The sequence below is a fragment of the Tasmannia lanceolata genome, unplaced genomic scaffold (assembly GCF_043159265.1).
Source record: "Tasmannia lanceolata isolate RefF3 unplaced genomic scaffold, GAP_Taslan_0.1 ptg000005l, whole genome shotgun sequence".
In the NCBI taxonomy this organism is placed as follows: Eukaryota; Viridiplantae; Streptophyta; class Magnoliopsida; order Canellales; family Winteraceae; genus Tasmannia; species Tasmannia lanceolata.
The window spans coordinates 16,230,233-16,243,259 of record NW_027518682.1 but is presented as its reverse complement, the minus strand read 5'-3'; the positions used below and the strand labels follow the sequence as shown (position 1 = coordinate 16,243,259).

General features: G+C 39.3%; 2 protein-coding genes across 7 annotated transcripts; one reads left to right on the top strand and one right to left on the bottom strand.

Annotated features, from left to right (window-relative positions):
* Positions 1-626: 626 nt before the first annotated feature.
* Positions 627-2,916, top strand: LOC143877710 (Pentatricopeptide repeat (PPR) superfamily protein). Its single transcript, XM_077379905.1, has one exon. It carries the CDS (start codon positions 659-661, stop codon positions 2,426-2,428), a length of 1,770 nt encoding a protein of 589 aa, XP_077236020.1. The 5' UTR covers positions 627-658; the 3' UTR covers positions 2,429-2,916.
* Positions 2,917-4,003: 1,087 nt separating this feature from the next.
* Positions 4,004-12,264, bottom strand: LOC143877711 (Tetratricopeptide repeat (TPR)-like superfamily protein). 6 transcript variants are annotated; one of them, XM_077379911.1, is made up of 5 exons: positions 10,618-12,264; positions 9,803-9,885; positions 9,648-9,710; positions 9,480-9,543; positions 4,004-5,926 (listed from the first exon to the last, which is right to left on the bottom strand). In XM_077379911.1, exons 1-2 carry the CDS (start codon positions 12,008-12,010, stop codon positions 9,851-9,853), a joined length of 1,428 nt encoding a protein of 475 aa, XP_077236026.1. In that variant the 5' UTR covers positions 12,011-12,264; the 3' UTR covers positions 4,004-5,926; positions 9,480-9,543; positions 9,648-9,710; positions 9,803-9,850. The 6 variants fall into 6 exon arrangements, with proteins under 6 accessions (XP_077236026.1, XP_077236025.1, XP_077236024.1 ...); XM_077379910.1 differs by having other exon boundaries at positions 4,005-5,926; positions 9,480-9,538; XM_077379909.1 differs by having other exon boundaries at positions 4,013-5,926; positions 9,480-9,538; positions 9,803-10,434.
* Between the last annotated feature and the right edge of the window lie 763 nt (positions 12,265-13,027).

The window sequence follows — 13,027 nt, the reverse complement described above, 5'->3', positions numbered from 1 at the left end:
CTTTTACTGCATGTTTTGTAAAGCTATTGTTTTTTTCTTCTTTTCTTGTGTGATCGGTTATGTTTTTTGCTATGTTTATCATCATTTCAAGCAATGAGTGTGGTGTAGATTATTTAATGGGTGGTTGGGTGTTGATGATACGAGGGTGTGTATGATATAATGCCTTGGTTGTTAGGAGTTGAAGATACGTCGGTGTTTGTGATATAATGTCTTGGTGGTTTGGTGTTGCTAATATTTGGGTTTCAAATTAGGGTTTTTAATAGATTGGAACTGGAATCTCTCCATGTAGGGCTACCATCAAGCATCATGCCTCGAGAACCAACAAATATGGTTCAATGTCACTTTTCTGTTTAGTTTTCCTAATACAACGCATGAAACATTTTCTCTAGATTTCTCAGGTTTTCCTGCGCATGATTCATTTTCCAGCACAGTTTCCTTTCCTTTCCCGATAAAACAAGTGAACGGACCCTTAAAGTAAGTCTATAACATTCCTTTCATAATGAAGATATCCCACACAGATTGGAATTTTGAGATCATATCGGATTTCATCGTATGAAAACATGGATTCATGGCCCACTAACATTTAATCGGACACAGACTTACGTTGGAGGGCCTACATATAAATCTTCCAAGCACAACAACCCACAAGAAAAAAAAAATGAACAAGCTCCGAATCAAACCCTCTGTTCTTACTTCCCGTTTAGGCTTCTTCTTCTCCACCTGGTTCTCTCCATCATCTCTCCCCCAAGATCAAGACCCAATTCTCACCACCCTCTCTCACGCCATTAAAAACACCCCACAAAAAACCCTAGATTCTTCCCTAAAAAAACTCCTCCCCTCTCTCACAGCCTCCCATATAATCTCCCTCATCACCAAAAACCCATTCTCTCTAGACCCACCTTCCCTCCTCTCTTTCTTCAAATGGGTCTCTTCTCAAAAGGGCTTTCGTCACACCATTCAATCATATTGCACCATGGCCCACTTTCTCTGCTCACACCAAATGCTCTCAGACTCACAATCCCTCCTCCAATTCGTGGTCTCTCGAAAGGGACGAGACTCCGCCGCATCAATCTTTGCAGTAATCCTCCAAACCAGAGGTACCCATCAACCCAATCTGGCTTTTAATGCTTTGATGAATGCATATACGGATTTAGGGTTTGTATCTGATGCAATTCAGTGTTTTAGGTTGGTTAGAAAACATGGTTTTGGTATCCCTTTTCAGTCATGTGGTTATCTTCTTGATAATCTGATGAAATCTAATTCCCCTGCGGCGGCTTATGCGTTTTATTCGGAGATTTTGAATTGTGGGTTCCCACCAAATGTTTATACTTTTAACATTTTGATGCATTCTTTTTGTAAAGATGGTAAGATTAAGGAAGCCCGATTGATTTTCGATGAAATTCGGATAAGGGGTTTGGATCCCACTGTTGTTAGTTTCAATACTTTGATTAATGGGTATTGTAAAGTGAAGAATTTGGAGGAGGGTTTTGGGCTTAAGAGGGTTATGTTAGAATTGAGAATTTTTCCTGATGTGTTCACTTATAGTGTTTTGATTAATGGGCTGTGCAAAGAGAGTCGGTTGGAAGAAGCTAATGAAATGTTTGATGAAATGTGTGTGAGAGGTTTGGTTCCAAATGATGTGACTTTCACTACTTTAATTGATGGGCATTGCAAAGAAGGACAAATTGGTGTTGCATTGGAAATGTATGAAAAAATGTTGAGGAAAGGTGTGAAACCTGATTTGATCACTTACAACACACTTGTTAATGGGCTTTGCAAAGTTGGTGATTTGAGGAAAGCAAGAGGGATTGTTGATGAAATGAGAAGGAAGGGATTGAAGCCTGATAAGATAACATATACAACACTCATTGATGGGTTTTGCAAGGAGGGAGATATAGGTTTAGCTATTGAGATTAGGAGGGAAATGGTTGGTGACGGGATTGAGCTTGATAATGTGGCTTATACAGCGCTTATTTCAGGGCTGAGTAGAGAAGGACAAATCGCTGATGCAGAAAGGACAATGCGAGAGATGTTGAGAGCGGGAATGACGCCCGATGATGCGACTTATACTATGGTTATTGATGGGTATTGTAAGAAGGGGGATGTTAAGATGGGCTTCAAGTTGCTTAAGGAGATGCAGAGTAATGGCTGTGTGCCGAGTGTTGTGACATATAATGTGCTTATGCACGGGCTGTGCAAGCAAGGGCAGATGAAAAATGCGAATATGCTTCTAAATGCGATGCTTAATTTAGGAGTGGTACCCGATGATGTTACCTACAACATTCTTTTGGAAGGGCACTGTAAAAATGAAGACTTGGAGGATGATGATAAACTACGTGGCGAAAAGGGCATGGTGTCTGACTTTGCTGCTTACACTTCACTGATGAGTGAATATGGTAAAAAAGCTAAGAATCGGCAAAACCGATGACGCGATTGCAACTTATTTTTCTACTTTTTTTTAATGATGGCAGATGATATTAATGAGGAAAAGGGAAGAACCCCGTGACCGAGATGGTCAATACAAGAAAAAACAAAGCAAAGGAAAAAGAACCAAACAAAAGCAAATCAAGGCCTTCGGGGCGGGAGAAAATCGAAAATCTCCAAGCTATCCCTTACACCCATCCTGGCTAATATGTCGGTGTCACTGTTGGCCAGATTATTTTTCTACTTGATGTCAAGCTGAAGAAATGCAAATGTGACTTTTGGAGCTTAGCTGATGCGGTCTTGACTTGGTATTCGCTAGTCGTTACCACTTACTCCATTTACCAGAAACTTGTATCACGGTTGTTGTGTAGTCGATGGAGAACTTTACCCCTTCTCGCTTGTTCGATCTTTGAAGTTATGTATGAACTATGGGGCCCGTTATGATCTTCAAATGCCAGTTACTCTTTCTGGTGATACAGCTTATGGATCAAAGATTCCATGTGTAGGACCTTATACCCCATTTATGACGGTCGGGGGTTGTACTAAAGCTCTTACATCAACTCGGGTGCTACAAATTCCATTGCCTATGGTCCCTATGGCCCAATGTAAGGGCCTTATTCTTCAAATGTGCACCCTTAAGCTCATTGGCATGATTTATATGAGGATCCATTTCTAACCACTGTTGCTTTTTTCTAACCATCGTATGGCCTAAGAGATAAACAGTTTAGATCATCGGCCCCACTTGTAAATACTCTCGTATTTCGTATCCATGAATTATTTTATTTAATCTAATCAAACTCTTCATTCTGGGTAAATGAAACAGAGCTTGTATATTCAGTTCGGAGAAAGAGATCCTTGAGCTGGATGTGAAGCAAACTCAATCTCAAAGCCTTGCTAGAAGACCATAGGAAGATGCCCGGGACCGGAGCATGTCGTGAAAGAAGCACACTGGTTGGGTGTGCTTGAAGTCATGGTCCCCAATTTCTCTGTACAAGGACGGCACTGCACGAGGAACTCTTCTAAATATGGAGTGTGTCCATGGCAGTATCTCTCTTCTCTCTAGATTCCAAGAAATGGAAAAACTTTCTAATCTTTTATGATTGGCTGTTATCTGAATTCACTGTAGTTAAGTTGCAAACAATGAAGTTTGTGTATGATTCTTTAATGTCTTGTGCATCATATGTCTGACATAAAAGTGCTCTTTAGAAAGGTTAAAGTCAGGCTAACCTTCATTTTATTTATAACTCTACCCGTTTTACACCGCAAGGGGATGGCCCGGGGAAGTAAATGGTGTGAATATATCATTTCCGCTGAAAAAAAAATGCTTACAACTCAATAAAATTGCCCTTCACTGTGATTGACCCTCTAGCTCAATGGTTAAGGCTTTGTTCGTCAACCTAAATGTGGGTGGTTCAATCCCAGCTTACTTGCCAAAAAACAAAACAAAACAAAACAAAAATGCCCTTCTCTCCCTTTCTCTCCTTGAAACCCACCAACTAAATCTAAAGCCATAGATTTGGACTCACATTCGTTTCTCAAAATCCAAAACAAACAGGGCCTTAATCAGCAAGACTTTTATGGGCTTTAGGCACAGGGATGCCTATCTCTAGGATTGCAACCCTCTGGAACAGCACCCTTCTGCTTGCAACCAGTAAAAAGTTGGCAGAGAGGCGAATGGGGATCATTGGAAGGAGGAAGGACAAATGTAGAGCTGATTCAGGTGGCAATGAACGGGAGAGGAAAGGGTGGAGACAGCAGTCACTGCTTTTCGGTTACATAAGGTAAAGAGGAGAACAAAAAAACCGCAAAACGGGGGATTATAAAGAAACTTTCAAGATGAACAGTGTACCTTGCTGCTCATACACTGGTCCCCAAAACAACTACATATCTGCCCAGAAAGATGCAGAATTTCCTCATTCATTATTCACATAGTACACTTCCACATTGCATCTATGAACAACAATAGAGTATCCCTGCCAAATTCACCCATCACATGTGTGAAGTGAATTTCAGTTCGCTAGAAATCCGGTCGGCAATAGTTAACTAACTAAATATTGATATAAACCCTCAATTACTGCTTCATGCTGTACGCTCATGAGTTAAATCTGATCTATGAATGCACGGAACTGAGTTTTCAAACAAAAGAACCCACCAAGGCCACATAATGCACAAAAGTTCCATCAACTAGCCTGTCTGTAGAGTTGAAATGCAAGTCAAATGAATAATAAATTGCTCTAGAACACCTCCCAAAAATTGAATAATAAGGTGAATTAGCAAGTTTAACTGAGCTGACACCGAGCAAGCCAATTGATTGGATATAATCACAATTGTAGGGGGCTTTGATTTTGAGTTCAAGAACTGCATAAATCCAATCCTTTCATGACTGAAAGAACACTCCATGCCAGTGTTTCATCAAACGATAACCCGCTGCAACAAAAAAATATCACTGCTCTGTCGTCGTCACCATCTTTGATCCTGTAGGGACAATTGCCATTCAAACAAATACGGACAAGGACATGGTTCATCTGCAGATGATCAGGAAAGTCTTGGATGTCCTTGCTAATGTGTACGTTTATCAGTTTTAGGAATTGATGTGTATGTTTATCTGTTTTAGGAATAGCTGATGTAACCAAGAGCACTGATCAAAAGGGGGCCAACAAAGTTTCCATTGAAGTGGTATTCACATGTTCAACCAATGGACTTTGGGAAACTCTCGAATCTAGAGGTGAGGAATTGCCGATAGATTGAGATACTCCACTATTCGAATCATGTGTTTGAATATGTTCCATGTTGCTTGCATATAATGGGCAGCAGTAAACAAACTCAACTCTGTGCTCTTCCATGCCCAACATCTGCAGAAGTTCATCCTGGTGGTGCACCACCTTGGCCCTTTTAGTTTTCTCTATAACCAGAATGCCTTCAGCTACCCTTTAGTCTCTATTCTGTGGGAAGGACAGGGCTCCACTGTCTTTGGAACTTTTTTTTGAAAGATGACATATTTTCATTGATATTATGAAAAATACATTGGGGACCAAGAGTCCCAGCTAGCATTACATAGTATCGAATAAAGCTGGCCAGGGCATACCCTGAGCCATAAAGACTGAACAAAAACAACAACAATCTGGGTCCTTTCTTCCTTCACCATGCCATGGGCGGGTCTTATACTACAACAAATCCAAAAAGAAACTTTCACCGACCATTCCAACCTACACTGTCTTTGGAACTTGAATCCGATTTTTACTTCCACATGGCTAGTTACACACTTGGAGATTGCATTTAATAAACATTTTGTGACATCTACCTTCACAGTTTGGGCTGAAGGAACGTGTAGGTTCTTGTTGTTTGCCGGATCATAACATTGAATCCCCAGTTCAGATTGAATTCTAGTAATGCCAAATTAGGCTTCTCACCATGTACAAGTATAACATGCTGTGGAGATAAATTTGACAAGATCCACGATCCCTTTGGCATCCATATGAGGGCTAAAAGAAAGGTGATTAATCTGGGGAATGCATACAATTTGTTCAGTAGTTAGATGAAAATGGAACTATTGACATATGAACTAGCTTAGATGCCAACCAATTAGTCTTAATAGCTGGAAACTGACGTCCGACAACGAGAGCCATTTGAATGAAGTTATGAATATCACCGAAAATAAAATATTTAAAAAAAAAAGTAAATTTTTTTTTTGAATGGCAATTTAAAAAAAAAAGTTCATTCGTTTATATTTATTTTTCAAGTAGTTTTCCTTGAATTGACGAGTGCTTTTCCTTCGTTTGCTTTTCTTTTAATTGTCCTCTTTGCTCATTCTTAATGGATATCTTTGCATATTGACCTTCGAAGTTCGAAATAGTGTTATACTAAACAGAATGTTTGCGAAAATGGACTTAAATATTTATTATTTAATTCAGTGTTTCAAAATGCGGATGCGGGCTAAAATACAGCCAAACTAAATCCTAGTCGACTCAACGCGGCAGGACTGAGTACTTTGTTGACACGGCTGAGTAATAGGTTGAAGCAGTCATGACTCGGGCATGTTAAAAGGAGTTTTGATTAACTTGATAGGGCAAAATGACTCGGACAAGAACTCAGCTAAGGTCAATGAGATGATTGAAGCAGGGAAGTTTGAAACAATAATTTAATTATACTATTTGTTATAATTATTAACAGCGGCAAAATTGTACATACAACTACAAGCAATAGCGGCCTTCTTTAATCATTTACATGGGACTGGGATTGTTTGGTCATAGTTCATTTATGTAACGTGTTTAAGTTATGAGAGTATTGAAGAGTCATATTGTGGTGGCAGGAACTTTGAATTGTAACACATTACTCTTCGGTTCTACAACAATCAACCGAGCGACCTGAGTCCTAATCCCTCTCTTCTCCCTAGTTCTCCCACCTAGCATGATAGCATCCAGATATCTCTGCCCCTGGTCAGTTTCCCAAAATAGCAATACAGAGGGAAAAGGAAGAAGACCGTTAAAATAAGGACACGGGTGGAATTAAATAAAGAAAAAGGGAGAGAAGAGGAAAAAGCCCATTGAGAAGCATTTACCATTAAGAATAAAATAAAGAATGGTGAGATCATCAGTGAGATGAAATAAAGGGTGAAGATCTTCGACGAGGAAATGGAAGGTCTACTTCACTTGTGGCAGAAAATGGATGAAGAACTGAAAAGATTGGACCTCATTCCTGAAAAAAAAAAATCTGGGGTTAGAGAACAGGATAATAGTGATATAGGGGGAGATTGACTTAGGAGAGGGAACTAGTTTGCAGGCAGATTCAAGTGGAATGTCATTGGTTCCTCCCAATTTGGTGGGAGATGATCAGATCCGAACAGATCCGAGCAACATCTCTAGCAGGAATAGAAGACACGAGAGAAAGGAGGATGGGAGAAAATATCCAAGAAAAAGAAGCAATGCCTGATGCGAACAAATCAGAAGAGGACCCACTGGATGCTGATTTGTGAGATGTATTGGAGGACATCAGATATCAATTTATCTACATCCCCCAGAGGTGCAATTGACGAGGAGAAGGAAAGAATGCCCCAGATCAGTGGGAGTTGGGAGTGAATTGTGGAGGAAATGAAATGCAAATTTTGCAGATGTTGGAAGCGATTGAAATCGGGGACAAATCCCAAAAGAAATTACTTGACAGGAATTGACAATAAACCAAATGGAAAAGGGAAGTGAGAATTGAGGGGTCTAATTAGTGATATGTTTCCCGCTAACAGAAAAATAGCAGAAATGGAGAGGGATAGAGAGACAGGGGAGGTGACCAACAACATCTAGTAATGATGAAATTAATGACATAGAATACCGGAGGCGAGGGCACAGATGAGAAGAGAGGGGCAGTGACAGAGGCGGCAGAAAGCAAAAGGCAAACATCCTTATCATAACAAAATCAAAGGAACAAGAGGCGTCTGATGAACTTGTAAACCAGATTTTGGGAAGAGAAAACAGGAATCAGGCAAGTTTCCCAGCAAGGGGATAAACAGGGGGAATAAATGTGGTTTTGGAAGAGTCAAATTTTATGTGGAAGGAGACTACTCATTATAACTCAAAATAACAAATCAACCCAACAACCTCTAAATGGCTGTTGACTGTTGTGTGTGGTTTGACTAGGTAGAATTGTTAGAAATTCAGTCACTGGGAGGGACCATCGATGTTGAAGGGAGACTTCAATACTAATCCGATTAAAAAAATAGAAGGGTTCGAACAACAAAAAGCATAAGGAAAGTCTCACAATTCATTCCAGTTTGTGGAGTGGGGAATTTACAATTGGACGGGGCAAAATACACATGTTCAAACAATTAACCTAACCTCATTATGAGTAGGCGTGATAAAGTTCTTTTATCTAAGGAATGAGAGGAATAGGATCATTATCCACATGTAAACCAAAGGGAATTACCTACCAGATCAAAACCTAATTCTTTTGGAAATGAAAAATCAGCTAGGTGATCCGAGTTCATTTGAAATAGATTTAGCCTGGGTAGAAATTTAGCGTCTGAGAGGTGAAGAAAATGGTGGAAAGAAAAATAAATCGAGGGGCAGAAGGGCTTTATATTTGACATGAAGTTTGAGAAACTCAAGCAAAAGATAGAGTGGGAAAAGAATTGAGGTACAAAAATTAAGAAGAGAAAGTGCTCAATAAGATGGAATGCATTGATCCAACGGAGGAAGAAACACAGCTTGATGAAGTCTTTCCCTACAAACAAATTCTTAGGATCACTAATGAGACGGTGGATGGGTTTGGTAGAGATGGAATTGAGAGATAAACATGATGTACTGGAAGCTTGTTACTCTTCGATTGTCATTTTGGGGCATTGACATTGAAACCGATTCCTTGAAGATTGGCTGATAGGTCTCCCTCTTAGACAATGAATTAGAGAGTTAGAACCGACCTTCACACATATTCTTAGGAGCACTAATGAGACGGTGGATGGGTCTGGTAGAGATGGAATTGAGAGATAAACATAATGTAGTGGAAGCTTGTCTCTCTGATTGAGTAGCTTTTTTTCTTTGTTTATCTGCTTTATGGAGCTACCTCGGCCATCTTTGTTCTCATATTCCTTTTCTTCTTAATATGTTATTCTTCTTTGTCTTTCAGAAAAGAAAAAAATGTATCGAGATCAACATTATGCAAATATTTTCTACTGATAAAAGCTACAAGTTGTAAAGAAAATTTAAATTTTATGCCCCTGCTGTTCCAAGAGAGAATTAATTTTCTGTAGATACCTTCTGATGTATCTTAAATAAAATAGCATGAAAAATAATAAAATTCTATAGTTTACAATCATTTAATGTTCTTAAAACTACAAATCATCAATGATACAGTTCCAATGTGGCCATAAGTTATCATACGCAACACATACATTATATGGCATGGATAGCCTATGTAACTTGGACAAGTACACCGCTTATCAAGAGAGAGAGTTTGGCCAACCAAAAGGTGTCATATGCAATGACCATGAAAATCCCAATCTACCATAAATTATATGTTCAAGGAAAAATGCAGAAATAACGTAAATCTGGTTTTAAATATTTTACCACCTTAAAAGTTGATGCCTCGTATCAATTTTCAGCATACGACTAGCCATGAGTTTATACACCTGCACTGGATTATGCAATCTACTGCTGAGTACGATGATAATATATCAGATAGGTGAACTACAAAAATGTGCAAGTAATACATACAAGTAACAAAAGTTCAAGCCTTGCCTCTATTTGACACCACAATAACATGGACGTCATGACACCATCCAACTGCTAGCCTTGTCTGTCCTGTAGTGAATGTATACTAGTTATGGACCTATGGTTGAATTACTCAGATAAAAACAGCAATTTCAACATTAACCAATCTCGAGTAACATCACCTGGGAGGGAAACAGTTCGTCCGTTATGCATATAGGACAGACTTGGATTCAACATGTATACATTGCTGCTATGAAGGACCCATCTGGTGAAAGGAATAACTGTTCAATTCAATCACAGTAAACAGACAATACCTGGGCAGGCTCAAATGAATGGTCTGAGAAGGAAAAAGGAGGCCACTATATATTGTTGTACTTCCAATTCCAAATAAAAGGTCTCCTGGTCCTGAAAAATGTTTGGAATCATGATTAATTTTCTATGAGTGAGTCTGCTTGCTATTGGAATTGGAAGTAGCTCTCTTCTTTTCATGTCATCCTGCAAAACCTGAATGGCATTGATGTTTTCTTTTTCTTTCTTTTTTCGCTAGAGATAAACTCTGATCAAGATATCACAAAATCACAAACTCCTCTCTGCATTCCATCGTTGAAGACCCTCTTTTGCTTCAACTATGAGTCCTTTGTTGTCTATATCCTAAATAGGAGCTAAACGCTAAAAAGAAAAAACGGGTCATGATCCTGACTACGTTAAAATTGACGGTAACCTCAAAACCTGTCTGGAATCATGATTCATTTGCATGAGTTACCGTGATTCCTATTTGGAAGTAGCCCTCTCTGTTTCATAACATCTTGCAAACCTGAAATAGCATCAATATTGTTTTGCTTGAGATAACCTCTGGTCAAGACATCATAAACTGCGGAATCAGGAGTGATGCCTCTCTCCACCATATCATTGAAAACCTCTTTTGCTTCGATCATGAGTCCCTTATTGGCTAAACCCCAAATAAGAGAGTTAAATGTAAGGAGATCAGGATTCATACCTTCTTTAAGCATTGTTCTCTTAAGCTTAAATGCATCCACCAAATTCCCCTGCCTGCAAAGCCCAGCAATCCAAGATGTGTACATAAACTTGTCCGGCACAAAACCCGCCTCCAACATTTCCTTGAACACGATCTCAACTTCATTGAAATTTCCTTCCTTGGAGAGCCCATCAATCAGTATACTGTAAGTAATTTCATTTGCTTTTGTTTTGTTGAAATACTCTCTTGCCTCGTGCAAGAGCCCATGCTTGCAAAGTCCATCCATCAGAGCGGAAACGGTAACAACATCAGGCTCAAGCCCTCTTGACAACATATCTGTGTACACATCAAAAGCTCCTTTAACATCCCCCAATTTAAAATGAGCATCTATAAGAGTGGTATAGATCACCTTATCTGGCACCATTCCTCTCTCCTCCATCTTTTTCTCAGCCTCTATAGCTTTATCCAATCGACCTTTACTACAGAATCCCCATATGAGTGCTCCATATGTTGTAACATCTAGCTTGATCCCCTGATCATGCATTCTATTCAAATATTTCATTGCCAAGTCCATATTTCCTTTTTTGAAGTGTCCGTCTATCATTGAAGTGTAAACCAGGGTATTAGGCTCAACCCCAGCCATCAACATCTTCCCAAATAGTTCATCAGCTTTATTCATCAAACCTTGTTTGGAGAGACCATCAACAAGAGTACTATAAGTAATAACATTGGGTGAAAGTGATGACTTCAACATTCTAGAATACAATTCGAACGCAGCATCCAAATTACCCACTTTGCAATACCCATCAATCAAACAAGTAAAAGTAACTAAATTGGGAGATACACCGACACGCATCATATCTCTAACAATCACATAACCCATATCTAATTGACTCAATTTACAAAACATGTCAATAAAAATACTATAAGTGACAACATTTGGTGAATAATATTTCCACATTAAACCCATAAAACTAAAAGCTTCTCCACGCAGTCCACGCTTACAGAACCCATTGATCAAAGTGTTAAATGTAATTAGGTCAGGTTTGCATTGTCCAATTCGAATTCGATTCATAACAATAGATGCTCCCTTTAAATCCCCAACCATGAAATACCCATCAATCAAACAGTTGTAACTGACTATATCTGGCTGACAATGAATTCTAGGCATCAGAGTAAGGAAATCTTGGGCAAAATTCAGACTACCCATTTTACACAAAATCCCGATTATCGAATTGCAAGATGATATGTGAGGAAAATATCCTCGAAAGATCAAATCAAATAATATTTTCATCGATAAATCCCCGCAATTCGAACTGACCAGACAGTGAAGGTACTGGTTGCAGCACAAATATTGTGGGAATTTCGAGTTTCTTCGCATTTGAGCAAAAAATTCGATGGCTTGTTTTGACATCTTGATCGAGCGATGATATGGGCATTTTTAAGGTTCAATGAAGGCAGAATTCGAATAAATTCACTATAAATGGAAATGAAATATCAAAATAAGCGAATTTTGAATGAACCCTAATAAAGCAAATAAAAGGTGGTGGAGGAGGAGGAGGAGATACCTCGAGAATTAGGGTTTTGGGCGCTATGTTGGATAAAAATCTTCCGGAGAGTGATGTTAGGTTAGAGTTAACATAGCTCGGCGGCTCCTTGTCACTGCCATGCTTTTTATATTGCACTTCCAAAGAAGAGAATTTATAGCGTGGACAGCAGTGATATAGTGGGGCCCTTTTGTTTGGGTGATCCAAACCATTCATTTATTGGGATCTGACGTTGATAGCAGATAGGGCCCAGCCGGAAAGTCTTCTCCATAGGATCTTAAATCTAAATAAATCGGAGGGTTGGGATCATCCTATGGAGAAGATTTTTCTAGTCACGCCCTATGCCCCTATCTAAGTCAGGGCCCAACAAATGAAAAATATAATTTAGGGAGTTTTTATATGGTGGCCGACCGTCCACCAACAAGGGCAGAGAGAGAAAAAACTCCCTCCCTTGATTTTTATCCATCATGAGCCCCCATTTTTTACTATTACCTTGATCAAAAATCCAAGTGGGTGATATTTTCCCCTCTCCACCCTTTACATATAAAGGGCGGCCACCATATAATTTCTCTAATTTAGGAAAGTGACATATCCACCCCTTTTGATTACTTGGGACACCCAACAACAGTGTATCAATGACTGCAGAGGGGCTGATGTACTTCACATAAGAAGGATTAAATAGGGCAGCACTCATTAATGGGCCCTGACTTAGCGTATCATTGGATCCTTACACATGGATGCCTTACTTCTCAAAAGGGGTGGATTTATCACTTCCCTATAACTTCTATGAAAGTATCTAACAGGGAAGTGATATTTTCTCCTCCTTTTCATCCTAGAGCCACACCCTATCTAATTTAGCCATAATTATATCATTTCCCTGGAAA